This window comes from Orycteropus afer, unplaced genomic scaffold (genome assembly GCF_000298275.1).
Source record: "Orycteropus afer afer isolate SDZICR_OR568_19922 unplaced genomic scaffold, OryAfe1.0 scaffold00019, whole genome shotgun sequence".
Taxonomy (NCBI): domain Eukaryota; kingdom Metazoa; phylum Chordata; class Mammalia; order Tubulidentata; family Orycteropodidae; genus Orycteropus; species Orycteropus afer.
Window position 1 is genome coordinate 6,398,582 of NW_006921606.1, and position 13,622 is coordinate 6,412,203.

The 13,622-nt window shown below is 39.1% G+C and overlaps 1 protein-coding gene across 1 annotated transcript in view; it reads right to left on the bottom strand.

Annotated features, from left to right (window-relative positions):
- Nucleotides 1-7,897: 7,897 nt before the first annotated feature.
- The window catches only part of LRRC28 (leucine rich repeat containing 28), a 375,800-nt gene continuing 370,075 nt past the window's right edge, over nt 7,898-13,622 (bottom strand). Inside the window, exon 9 of the mRNA XM_007959947.2 lies at nt 7,898-7,970. Within this exon, the coding sequence (XP_007958138.1) occupies nt 7,898-7,970 (73 nt within the window). The remainder of the gene's footprint in view (nt 7,971-13,622) is intronic.

The following is a 13,622-nucleotide window of genomic DNA, read 5'->3' on the forward strand; positions in this document are numbered from 1 at the left end:
AAAAAAAAAAAAAAAAAAAAGAATAACGTAGAATCTGCAAAACACTGCATAATGTGGATGAACTTGGAGGACATTATAATGAGTGAAATAAGTCAATCACAGAAAGGCAAATATTATATTAGTTCATTATTGTAAAAAGTCAAGGAAAGGTTTATATATGGAAGGAAACTTTCTTTGTTGGTTGCCAAGGGTGGGAGGGAACACTGCAAAAATAAAAAAAATAAAAGTAAAGGACTCCTTTTAGCATGTCCTATAAGTCAGTTTGTTAGTGATGAATTCTCTCATTTTTTTGTTTATCTGGGTATGTTACGATTTTTCTATATTTGATGAATAGTTTTGCTGGATATAGAATTCTTTGTTGACAGTCTTTTTCTTTCAGGTCTTGGAATAAGTTATCCAACTGCCTTTTGGCATGCATGGTTTCTGATGAGAAACAGATTGTTTTCTTCTTTTGACAGTTGGATTATGGTGTGCTCATATGTAGATCTCTTTGAGTTTATTTTGGAGTTCATCCAACTTCCTGGATGTGCAGTTTTTTATCATCAAATTTGGGAAGCTTTCAGCTACTGTTTATTAACATATTTTTTCTGTTCCTTTCTTTCTCTCCTTCTGGAACTCCCATTATAAGTATGCTGGTATGCTTGATGGTGTCCCAATATCTCTGAGACTCTGTTCATTGTCTTCATTCTTTTTCTTTCTGTTCCTTGGATAGGATGATCTCAATGGACCTATCTTTAAGTTTCCTGAATATTTTTTTTCTCTGTATGCTGAAATCTACTGTTGAGTCCCTTAGTGAATTTTTCATTTCAGTTATTGTACTTTTCAACTCCAGGATTTCAATTTTAAAGAATTTAATATTTTCTGTTTATTGATATTCTCTATTTGGTGAGACATCATTCTCATACTTTATTATTATTATTTTTTACATGGTTTCCTTTAATTCTCTCAACATATTTAAATAGCTGATTTGAAGTTTTTGTCGGGAAAGTCCAATGTCTGGGCTTCTCGGGGAGAGTTTTTATTGTTTTCCTCTATAAAAACCATACTTTCTGGTTTCTTTGAATGTATTGGAATTTTTTTATTGAAAATTGATCACTTCAATAATAATGTGGCAACTCTGGAAATCAGATTTTCCTACCTTCTAAGGGTTTGCTTTTGTTTGTTGTTGTTTAGTAACTCTACTTAATTAATTCCATAGATTCTCTATGTGTTGTCTTGTGTAGCTACTGGCATATCTATTGGGTTACCTTAGTGATCAGCTAACGACTGGTGATTTCTTTAAACATCTGGAACCAGTAAGTCTCCCAATTTTCTTCTAAGGAGCTCTTTGTGTGTATTGGGGGCACATCTTCAACACTCAGCCAGGCTCTTGACAACTCTGCCTTAGGCTTAACTTTCTACTTTTGCAGAGCCTCAAGGTGAGTCCTTGCCATGTACAAAGTCTTACACATGCACATGTCCTTCTAGAGTCCCAGAAATATGTTGACACTCTTTAAAGCCCCTATGAACATCTTACTTCCCAGCTGTTTTTTTTTTTTTTTTTTACTTCAACTGCTATCCACCATCTCAGACAGCTGCAAAGTTAATTAATTTTCTGGACAAATGTCTCCAGGGAAAAAGTGTTTTTCACCTGGCCAGGTCTGAGTAAAGTGAAATAGTTTTCTGGGAATGAGGTTTGTAGTTGCTCCATTCCTGCTCTGTCTCCACTGTGGCTGCCAGACTGCTGGTTTTCAAAGCTACCATAGACTAAGGATGGGGTGGGATGTGGGAATAAGGAAAGTTAAAACATCACAAAGCTGGCCATTCTTACGGAAATCCAGTCATTCTCTTGAATGAACACTCCTCAGATTGCTGCAAGACTTTGCTTCATACCCAGAGTTCTGAAAAAGTTGCTTCTGCCTTTTTTTTGTGCCAGTTTTCTCGTTTCATTTATGGAGAGGAGAATTTTTGAAGATCTTAACTCTATCAATTTTGCTAATGTCATCATATGCTTTAAGTATTTAATATTTCCCTGCTTTTTTCCTTCTTAACAAAATGATACTGTGGTTAAGACAATGAAGCTACCACCAACACCCCTAACATTTACATGGTTCAAGCCCAAACATTCTGTGAGATACAAACAGGATACAGTATGGGTTTTAGAAAAATAACTACACCCTAAATAAATTTTACATTTCTTCAAAAGGCAGATTCAGAGTCTTAGAAAATCATTATTTTTAGAAAGCCTTCTTGGATTATTTTAACCAGAAACCAAACTCATTGCCATCAAGTCAATTCTAACTCATAGCAACACTCTATAGGTACTCAAAATTGCTGTGAAAACAAAGCCTGATATTCCTTTAACATAGGTAGTAATGAGAATCCACACTCTGCTGTGAGTAGGAAAAAAATACAGCCAACCCTTGCATGTCTCTTAATTGCATATAGAAATAATCTTCAAGTGTCCCACCATACTGGGCCAGCAACACCTTTGTCTCCAAAGTTCAAGGGACTATATAGTCAAGCTTCAAAGACAGCATTCTAAGCTGTGAAGCAATCTCTTTTACTGGCCCAGGACAACAGTCACTTCGGTATGATCAATCCCCTTCCCAGACACTTGTATTACCTTCAGATCTATTAGCTGCTGATACAGGTAGGTGCTTCCTGGGTAGGGACAGTGAGACTTGAATGATTTTTAGACAGACATAGGGTTATTTTCAAGAATACAGGCTTTATAAAAATCCCCACTGTTTGAAGAGAAAGCAAGGTATTCACTGAGTTCCTGGAGAAAAGTAGGAGAGCCTCATTAGCAGCAAGCAGGAGTGAATGGAACTGTGAACATAATAAAATAGCCAGGGTTATGTAAGGATACATTTTTAAATGAGATTTTTTTTTTTTTTCTTTTTGACTTTAACAAACAGAAATTTATTCTCCCATAGTCTAGGAGAGTAGAAGTCCAAATGCAGGTGCTAGCTCTAGGGGAAGGCTTTCTTTGTCAGCTCTTGAGGAAGGTTCTTGTCTCTGTTCAACATCTGTGGGCCCAGCATTCCTTGGAGATCTACATGTGCCTTGGTCTTCCCCTGGGTTAAGGACCTTTTCAGTACAGGTATCCTGGCTCTTCTTTCTTGGTGGTAGTGGTCCCTCCCTCTCTCCCTTACTTGCTGCTGCTTTTCAATAACTTTTGTGATTTGAGTGAAATTTTACAAAGCAGATTCACTTTACATTCAACAGTTTGTACACATTTTGTGACAGTGATTACAATCCTCACAATGAACAGGTCTTTTCCCACTCCTGCCCTGTGGTTTCCCTTTCCCTGTGTCGTTCTTGCCTATGCATTCCTGCCTCCCTACCTTTCCGCCTGTGCATGTGCTGCCTTTCTGATCTCCCACAGTTGATTGTTCTAAGGAGTGCACCTCCCTGGTAGTTGTTCAGCTCTTTGGTTTATGGTTTTGGTTAAGCCACAGGAGTTTAATTCCAGGCCTGAAGAGTGACTAGGAGCCATAGTCTCAGGGGTGTAGTGCCTAGGGCATTTGACTGCTAACCACAAGGTTGGCGGTTCAAACGCATCAGCCACTCTGCGGAAGGAACATTGGGCAATCTACTTTCACAGTGACACTGCCTCGAAAACCTGAGGGGTCACTATGAGTCAGATCCAACTCAACAGCAGTGAGTTTTTGTTTTTTTATCCAACCAGTAATCCTGGGCTTTTAATGTTTTTCGTTTATTCCACATTTTTCCTTTTAATGTGTTAAATGAGATTCTTAAACAAAGTGTTTACCAGTTTATGAAGTGAGTTTACATCATAATATTTAATTATATCAGTTTGTATTAGTGTTGGCCTAGCTAGCAATTCATGTTCATAAATAATTTGGAAAAAGAATTTTGATTTCTGCTGAAGCAGTGTACAATATTAAGCTTTTTATGGTAAAGATAAGAATGTCTCATTTTTAAATTCAGGAAACATAAATCTAATTTTAGAAACTGTCTTTGAAACTCACCATAAATTAAAAAATGGGTATATATTTTGGGAAAAGTAAATTCAGGAGCTCATAAGCCAATTAACGTTGAAGCATTTTTCCTTCAACTGTAAACATTTTAGTTAGTAATGCTCAATGTGAAACAAAAGTGAGATGTTCATCAAATTAGTCAGACAAATCAGAGTGTGAAAGGTTTTAGTGAGTGCCAAGTATGTAGACCAAGAGTTGTTTCAAGTATTCTTCATTTACCCTGAAGACGGACAGATGGCAGACACAGGAGTTCATCACTCTTCTCTATCAACTAGACTGGATCTTCCAGCAGCTAGGGCTCTGTAGGGTATTGATCATTTTTTAAAATTTAAAAAGTGTGTTCAAAAATAATTTAATTGAAAATATGGCATTTCATCTAAACAATGTTTATAACCAATGTGTCTGGGATGGTAATAGTTAGGCAACTTGAAGGACAACGATAAGGTGATCCACTTAAAACAGGCCCCTTTTGCACTATAATACAGCCAGGAGTCCCTGGGTGGCACAATAGTTAATGGACTCATTTGCTAAATGAAAGGTTGGAGGTTCAAGATCACCCAGAGGCACATTGGAATAAGGACCTGGTGATCTGCTGCCAAAATCAGCCACTGAAAACCCTATGGAGTCCAGTTCTATTCTGACACACATGGGGTCATCATGAGTAGGAATAGACCCAACGGCCACTGGTTCTTTTTGTTTTTTATAGGAAGGCCAGAGCCAAAAAGGTCATTCTGAAATTTTAGATTTACCCATAACCACACTTCAGATCACTGATGTTAACTTACTACTACTACCCACTGCCATCAGTCAATTCCGATTCATAGCAAGCCCCAATGGGTTTCTGAGGTGGTAAATCTTTACAGAAGTAGATTGCCCAGTCTTGCTTCCACCAAGTGGCTAGTGGGTTTGAACAATCAACCTTCTGGTTGGCAGGCACATACCTTAGTCACTGTGCTACCAGAGCTCCTTGACGTGAATTTTGTGAATAAATATTTTCTAAGTAGCCCTTTTTGTTCTGGCATTACTACTATTGCATGAAATTTCTTTCTATCTAGTATAACTGTTGCTCAAGAAAACAACATATAGAGTAACTTTGGCATTAGCTTTTCTATTTAATTCACTATTAAAATATATGCCATGTAGATGTTGTCTACAACACTATTTATAATATCAAAAGGTTAAGAATAACATCAGTGAATCCAGCACAAAATTCTGTAATGAATGGCACCAGGGAAACTAAATTATAAATTCCATTTATAATTTCCATCAAAGATGCTCAGGTGCTACACCTGGGATTAAGGCCAAGACTGCCCAAAGGTAATGCCCAGCCCATTGCTGATGCTGAATGCAAACAGTTTATCACAGATACAGAAGAGGATGCTAGGGTTGTTGTAAGGGCCTTTGCAAATCTCAGAGATGTCAAAACAAAAGGAATCCTGAATATCAGGCTAGTATGTTTCACAGCTCTATTTTAAGACATGTGGTTGTAAAGGTAAAACAGAAAAATACTGCAATATATTTCATGTCACTTAAACAAGAGGTACCAGCCACTTATGCATTAATCACATTTATGAAGTTATGTCACATTTTTAACCTGCCAATTATGTACATGTAGAAGTTACAGTTAAAATGTCAGTATTTCCAAAGGATGAAAGAACTGTTATATTTTGATACAGATCTTCATTTCCTATTATACTATAAGCCTTTGAAATACTAAGGCTGACCAGAACATGTTATGAAAGGGACAAGAGGAAGCAGGAACAGTGCAGATGCTGTTGGAACCTGTGATCACTTTCTGCCTTCCCCATTCCACATAGAAAGGCTGCTTTTTGTGCAGCAGGTGGTGAGACTGTGAACAGATCACACATTTGTCGGTAACTATGCCAACTATGCAGGACTTTTAGCACAGTTTGAGCCTCGCATTAAAGATTTAGGGCAGCTAATAAAATTCCACAAATCAAATTTTTTATAAGTTTGGAATGTTTCAAAAATAATTATTCTACCAAGCAAAGCTTCTTGGTTCCCCTTCTAGTCCTGCCTCATACAAAACTCTGTATCATCCCCCCAAAAATCACTTCACAACAACCAGATGAACATCTGGCAGCAAAGGAATGATAAAATGCCATCCTTTCAAAGGAGGAGCAGAAATGTGACTCCTACATTAAGAGTCTTTCTTTCTGTCAGGGTGTAATTTCATGTACTTTCAGTTTATGATCTTTTTGCAAAAGTCCAAGGCAGAATTTGGAACTCCTTTCCTGTTTTTTCTCAGTGTCCTGGAAAACAGTGTGTGAAACCAGAAAAAACCCAAACCCACTACTGTTGAGTTGATTCTGACTCACAGTGACTCTGTAGAACAGAGTAAAACTGTCCTATAGGTGTTAAGTACATAAAAAATACAGGGGCAAAATGAAGATAACCAAATGCATCCTATATTAAAGTAAATGTGCCAGGATGTACTTAGAATCATCCCATTAAAAAGTAGTAGCAGAAATATTTTTCACATATAAAAACATTTCAAAGTTAATATAAATTTAATCATAAACCCATGTAACAGAACACTAGATGCACTTTTTCTCCCCTTTTCTCATTATGCTGAAATGCTTAAATTTAGAAAGAAGGGATCAGATCTTTTAAAGCCTCATATATTCCTTAAACTCTTTCGATATAAAAAAATATAAAATCAGGAAATAATTTCAAAAATTACTTTTCTGCAAATTGTCTTTTAAAGTAAAAATGTATTTCATTTGCAATCTACATTTTTACTCCCCCTCTCCTCCCAAAAAAGGTCTCTCAATGCCCTGCACAACTTGTAAACAAGGCTGTAACCTTCCAGAGACGGTGTGCTCTGCGATGCTTGCGCAGCCTCCATGGGAGCTTGACTTTGCTGCCAACTCAGGCACCCCACCCTGCTGATGCCAGGGAGGTTGCTGAAACTCTTCAAAAACTAATCACTGAGACTATGGCCCCTAGCTCCCCTTCAGGTCTGGAACTGAACCCACACCTGTGGCTTCCAGCCAAACATAAGACAGGCATACAAGTTGAACATTTACCTGAGGTAGATACATTCCTTGGAGAGAACAATCATGGGAGAAAAAAGGGCTGTTTATCCACAGGGAGACAGTTTGGGGGCAAGAGTGCATGGAGGGATGGACACAGGGAAGTGGTAACTATCAGGAGGAAGTGGGAGGGGAGCTGTTTCACTGGGGTAAATTGTAGTCAATGTCATGAGACCAAGTGTATGTGAACCGCTGTATGGAAAGTGAATTTGCTCTGTAAACTTTCACCCAGATCACAATTAAAAAAAAAAAAAGTTGCAGAACTTGAAGAATGAATCAATGTCACTGATTGTACATGTAGAAATTGTTGAATTAATGTATGTTCTGCTATGTATATTCTCAACCACAACAAATAAAATAAATAAAAAAACAAAAAAACTGACAAGTTACCACTAGGAGAACCAGCGAGAATAACTTCTGGGGTAAATAATTCTATGGGGAAATAAAGAGAGGAGAAGACTGGAATGATCATTGAAGGTGAATGTGTTCAAAGGTTAATTTGGCCGTTTTATCACATTATAGTTCTTCAGAGAACAGAAATCTGTTTTAGATTTGAGGAGGCACACAAAACTAAACAGTCTGAGTATTAAACACACAGAAAAAGAAACACACACAAGACAAAGGGTCCTTAATTTGGGGAGGAATATATTCCAACTTGGGGGGGATGGTGAAGGCATTTTAGTTCTGAAGCTCAATCAGGACCTTCCAGAAAGTTCTGCAGTCTCCTGCATTTGATTAAGCAGTATGGGAAGGTCTGTTTCCTGTTCTGGCCTTCTCCCTCCTTCCCACCACACTGCAGGCGACTGCAGTGTCAAGTTGGTGACACTTGGGTCACTAAGGGCTGATGAGTGTTTATCAACTCAGTAAGTCAAAAGTCTGCAGACACCGGGTGGAGCAGCAGTAAGCCACAAAACTCACAGTTGTCCTCCTGAAAGGGGAAAAAAGGAGAGAAAAACATTGTTAGCTCAAGAGTAAGTCTCTAGATTCTTTCCATTAGTGATAACACTTGCAAAATAGAGAGTTAAGCATGATCAAAAAATTACACAACAGAAATGGACATTTCCTTTTAAAAGTAAGTTCTAGAATCAGGTGAAGGGTGTATGTGCATATTATGTTCATTTAATTAACAACTGTCTAGGGGATTTAACTGCTTACCAGAAGGCTGGCGGTTCAAAGTCACCAGCCACTCCTTGGAAGGAAGATTGGGCAGTCTACTTCCGCAGTGATACTGCCTGGGAAACCCAAGGAGGGGTCGCTATGAGTCGGATATGACTCGATGGCAGTGAATTTTTTTTTAAAGTAAAGCTAAGGAAAAAACAAGCCTTTTCCATATTATACTCTGAATTCCGTGTACTAAAACCAACAATGCAGTCATAGAATTTGAATTACATTGTAAAAATCCTGTAACAAAAAATGGCACCAAATTTCGCTAGAACACAAGTATATTACATGCAGAAGTTAATAATTTTAAGGCATTTGTCCTAAAAATGTATTCACATGGATTCTTCTTAGAAGTAATTTCAGAATCTGAATAATATAAGTCTTTGTCTGATGTCTTCTAACATAGAGAGCAATCCCTTCTTAGAAATCCTGTTTGGACACCTTTGAGTGGTGAGTCATGAGGTCTTTGGGGCCATTTGGTCCCTCTGGATAGCTCCAGTCATTAGACAGCTTGTTTTCCCACCAGAAGTGCTATACTTTGGCAAGGAGAAAATATGTCTACTGTTGGTTTCACAAGACCCCCTGTGCTAATGTTTTTCATCTCTCCATCCCTTAATCCATTCTTTGCCTTTCTCTGTGGCTGGAGGTGGAAGGGTGGGTTTGACCTGTACAGATATGACACCAAAGCTGCCTTGGTCTCTGGCTTCCGGCTGGGCTAGGCCACTGGGAAGCCTTAGGAAGAGGCTGAAAAGAGAAACCAAAATCAAACCAAACTCACTCATAGTGACCCCTCCTTGGGTTTCTAAGGTGGTATCTCTACGAAAGTAGATTGCCCAATCTTTCTTCCAAGGAGTGGCTGGTGAGTTTGAACTGCCAGCCTTCTGGTTAGCAGTCAAATGCCTTAGGTAATACACCAGCAGAGAGTGCTCGCTGAAAAGAGAAAAGTATTTCTACCTCACTTCCTTTCTACCTCTAGGGGTTTAGCTCCTACGAAACAGATCCCTTTCAAGCACCAGTTCTCACCAGGCTCCAGAGTTCCCTTTGTCCCACAAGCCTAAGGACTATGCCTCTTACTGTTGTGAGTCCCAGGGTGATTCAACATTCTCTGTGTGTCCTCTGAATCCTCCCTAACTTTCTGTAAACAGTCCTTCTTCACGAATTTTTCTTCAAAATCCCATAGAATGTGTATTTTGTTTTTTGGCTGGTACCTCAGTTGATTATATATGTTACAAAGCTGATAATATAGCCAGAATATGGGATTAGGTTGCTCATATATTTGATAAGTACACTAATGATCTCCTTGCTAGGAGAAAATGTTATTGTTGTTAGGTGCCACAGGGTCAGCTCCAAGACACAGTGACAACAGAATGAAACACTACCCAGTCCTGCACCATCCTCACAATATTTGCTATGCTTCAGCCCACTGTTGCAGCCACTGTGTCACTCCCATCTTGTTGAGGGTTTTCCCCTTTTTCATTGACCCTCCTCCTTTACCAAGCATGCCATCCTTCTCCAGGGACTAGTCCCTCTTGCCAACATGACCAAAGTATGTGAGATTAAGTCTGGCCATTTTTGCTTCTAGGGAGCATTCCAGTTGTATTTCTTCCAAGACAGACTTGTTCATTCTTCTGGCAGTCTATGGTATTTTCCATATTCTTTGCCAACATAATTCAAATGCATCACTTCTTCTTCGGTCTTCCTTATTCATTGTCCAGCTTTCACAAGTTTATTAAGCAACTGAAAAGGCCATGGCTTGGGTCAGGCACACCTTAGTCTTCAAAGTGACATCTTTGCTCTTAAACACATCAAAGAGGTCTTTTGCAGCAGAGTTTCCCAGTCCAATACATCTGATTTCTTGACTGCTGCTTCCATGGACATTGACTGTGGATCCAAGTAAAATGAAATCTCTGACAACTTTAATCTTTTCTCCATTTTTCCTGATGTTACTTATTGGCCCAGTTGGAAGGACTGTGGTTTTCTTATGTTGAGGTGTGATCCATACTGAAGACTATCATCTTTTATCTTCATCAGTAAGTGTTTCAAGTTTTCTTCACTTTCAGCAAGCAAGGTTGTGTCATCTGCATATCACAGGTTGTTAATGAGCCTTCCTCCAATCCTGATGCCATATTCCTCTTCATATAGTTCAGTTTCTTGGCTTATTATTTGCTCAGTACACAGACTGAATAATTATGGTGAAAGGATACAACCCTGACACACACCTTTCCTGATTTTAAACCATTCAGTATCTTCTTTTTCTGTTCGAATGATTGCCTCTTGGTCTATGTATAGGTTCCTCATGAGCATAATTAAGTGTCCTGGAATTCCCATTCTTTGCAATATTATCCATAATTTGTTATAATCCACACAGCTGAGTGCCTCTGTATAGATAGTCAATGAAATACAGGTATCTATATTTCTGGTATTCTAAGTTTTCAGCCAAGAGCCATCTGACATCAGCAATGATACCCTTGTTCTATGTTCTCTTCTGAATCCAGTTTGAATTTCTGGCAATTCCCTGTCCATATACTGCTGCAACCATTTTTTAATTATCTTCAGCAAAATTTCATTTATGCGTGGTATGAATTATATTGCTTGATACATTTCACATTCCGTTGGATCACCTTTCTTTGGAAAATGGGCATAAATACGGATCTCTTCTAGTCTCTTGGCCAGGTAGCCAGCTGTCTTCCAAATTTCTTGGCATGAATAAGTGAGCCCCTCCAGTGCTGCATCTGTTTGCTGAAACATCTCAATAGGTATTCTGTCAAGCCCTGGATCCTTGTTTTTCACCAGTTCCTTCAGTGTAGCTAGGACTCCTTCCTTTAATATCATTGGTTCATGATCACATACTACTTCCTGAAATGTATGAATGTCAACCAATTCTTTTTTGTACAGTGACTATGTGTATTCCTTCCATTTTCTTTTGATGCTTCTTGTATCATTCAATATTTTGCCCTTAGAATCCTTCAATATTGCAACTTATGGCTTAAATTTTTTCTTTAGTTCTTTTACCTTGAGAAATGCCAAGTGTATTCTTCCCTTTTTGGTTTTCTAATTCCAGGCCTCTGCACATTTCATTATGATACTTTACTGTGCTTGAAAGATTCTGTTCAGCTCTTTTATTTGATTATTTCTTCCATTTGATTTAGCTACTTTCTGTTCAAGAACAAGTTTCGGAGTCTCTTCTGACATCCATCTGGGTCTTTTCCTCCTTCCCTGTTTTTTTAATGACCTAATGCTAATTGATGGCATGTTATGGAATCATGATCACCCACAGTATTACCTGAAGTGAATGTTAAAGAAGGGTGAGGCACTGGGAAATCAAGTGGCTGTGGCACTGACTGCTGCAATATCACAGTGAATTTAAGATTGTGGGGTGAGAGAGCTACTTTTGATTGTGTTGACGAGATTTCCAAAAAAAGAGAAAAGCTTAAGACCTTGAATTCTCAGCTCAAGGTATGGGTAGGATAATCAGAGAGTATCTATAGTGGCCTTACAGAAACCCTTATTTTGTGAAGTTGTAGGAGAGATGTGGATGGGGTCTGGATGCATAGGCTGCAGAACTGCAGTATCAGTTATAGGTACATTTACACCAAGTCTCTTATTCTAAGGTAAATGTACTGGTTGGGAAGGAGTGCAAATTTGAGGCTTGGGATAGGAACTTTTAGGTAGACACAAAGCTGAGATTCTTGAGCCTCTAAACAACTCTAAACATTTCTTGACACCAGAAACAGCGCTTCTCATCTTCTAAGAAAACTATGCATTCCCTGACACAACAATAGTTTGATGACTTAGGAATATCTGTTCTCTTCAGGACGGACCACCACTACCACATCTCTCCTACAACTTCACAAAATAAGGTTTTCTGTAAGGCCACTATAGATACTCTCTGATTTTCCTACCCATACCTTGAGCTGAGAATTCAAGGTCTTACGCTTTTCTCTTTTTTTGGAAATCTCTTCAACACAATCAAAAGTAGCTCTCTCACCCTACAGCCTTAAATTCACTGTTGTAGCAGTCATTGCCACAGCCACCTGATCTCCCAGTTTCTCCCATTTTCTCTAGGGCAATAAAGAAAGTAAAATCCAGCATGCCCAGTGAGAGAATTTTAAGATTCACTCCTAGGGAAGATAACGAATATACTGAAGCTGTTGCTGAATTTTACCAAATTTTATTAGCAGGAACCTGGAGTATACACATGGAAATGAAGTCTAAATACATGAACCACTGAGGATAAATGTAAGGTTGGGAAGGCCAACAAGGTGCTTCACCTAGGCTTCAGGATTTAATGTTAGCTTGACACCTGGGAGTGGCTAATAGAAGCCTTGACTAAAAAGAGGCCTACAGTAAATGTGATAAAGATGCTAGAACTTCCTCTACATATGCTAGAGGTTGGCGACCCAGTGCTTAGAGAAATAGGAACACTGGAATGGATCTAATGTGGTGAAAATTGCTCAGCTATCCTTTGACACACCCCTAGTAGGGCTAGAAGAACATTCCCTTCATCAAGGCATTAAGAAATATATTAGTAAGTGGAATATAAGCTGGAAGCAGCAAGCACCAACCGTGGAAACCTTAACAAGACACATACTAGATAGAGGTGGGAGAAACCCTGCAAAAGTTCAGGTGCCTACAATGTTGGCAAAGTTTCAAAAGGGAAAGAAAAATAATAATGCACATTAATCGTAGATCTCTTTGGGTTTTGGGGGCAAAATAGGTTTGGGCGAAAACTTCCAGTTCCACCAAGATGGAGTATCCCCAATTGTCCTAATCCTCACTCTTACAAAGAAACACCTTACACATAAACACAACAAACAAACATAAGAAGATCTGTAAAGCAGAATGATGGTGGGCAGCCTAGGAACTTCAGAACTTGAGGAATAGCACTGTGGTGAGTATCCTTGGTTTCCTTATTGCCTCCCAAATGTCCCAGACAAGGTGCTGCAGAAGCCACAAACCCAGAAGTACCAGCAGGCACAGACAAAAAACAAAACAAAACAAAACGAAAAGCCTGTTCTCTCTAGTTAAAGGACTAGGACAAGGATGACCTAACAACAGAAAATCCAAACACCAATGGAAAAAACTCCAGCCAAACACCAATGGAAAAACATCATCCTCCAGCTCTGCGGTTTCAGTGGGGCCAGGAAAGGAGTTGATGGGCTCTGATTCTCCTAGTGTTGGTAGAGCTGAGCAAGGAGCTAATCTTCTATTCCCCAACTAGCAGCTGTTGTTGTTGTTGTTATGTGCCGTCGAGTCGGCCCCGACTCATAGCGACCCCTCCTTGGGTTTCCGAGGCAGTATCACTATGGAAGTAGGATTGCTCAACCTTCCTTCCGAGGAGTGGCTGGTGGGTTTGAACCACCAGCCTTCTGGTTAACAGTTAAGTGCCTTAGGCACTATGCTACCAGAGCTCCTCATT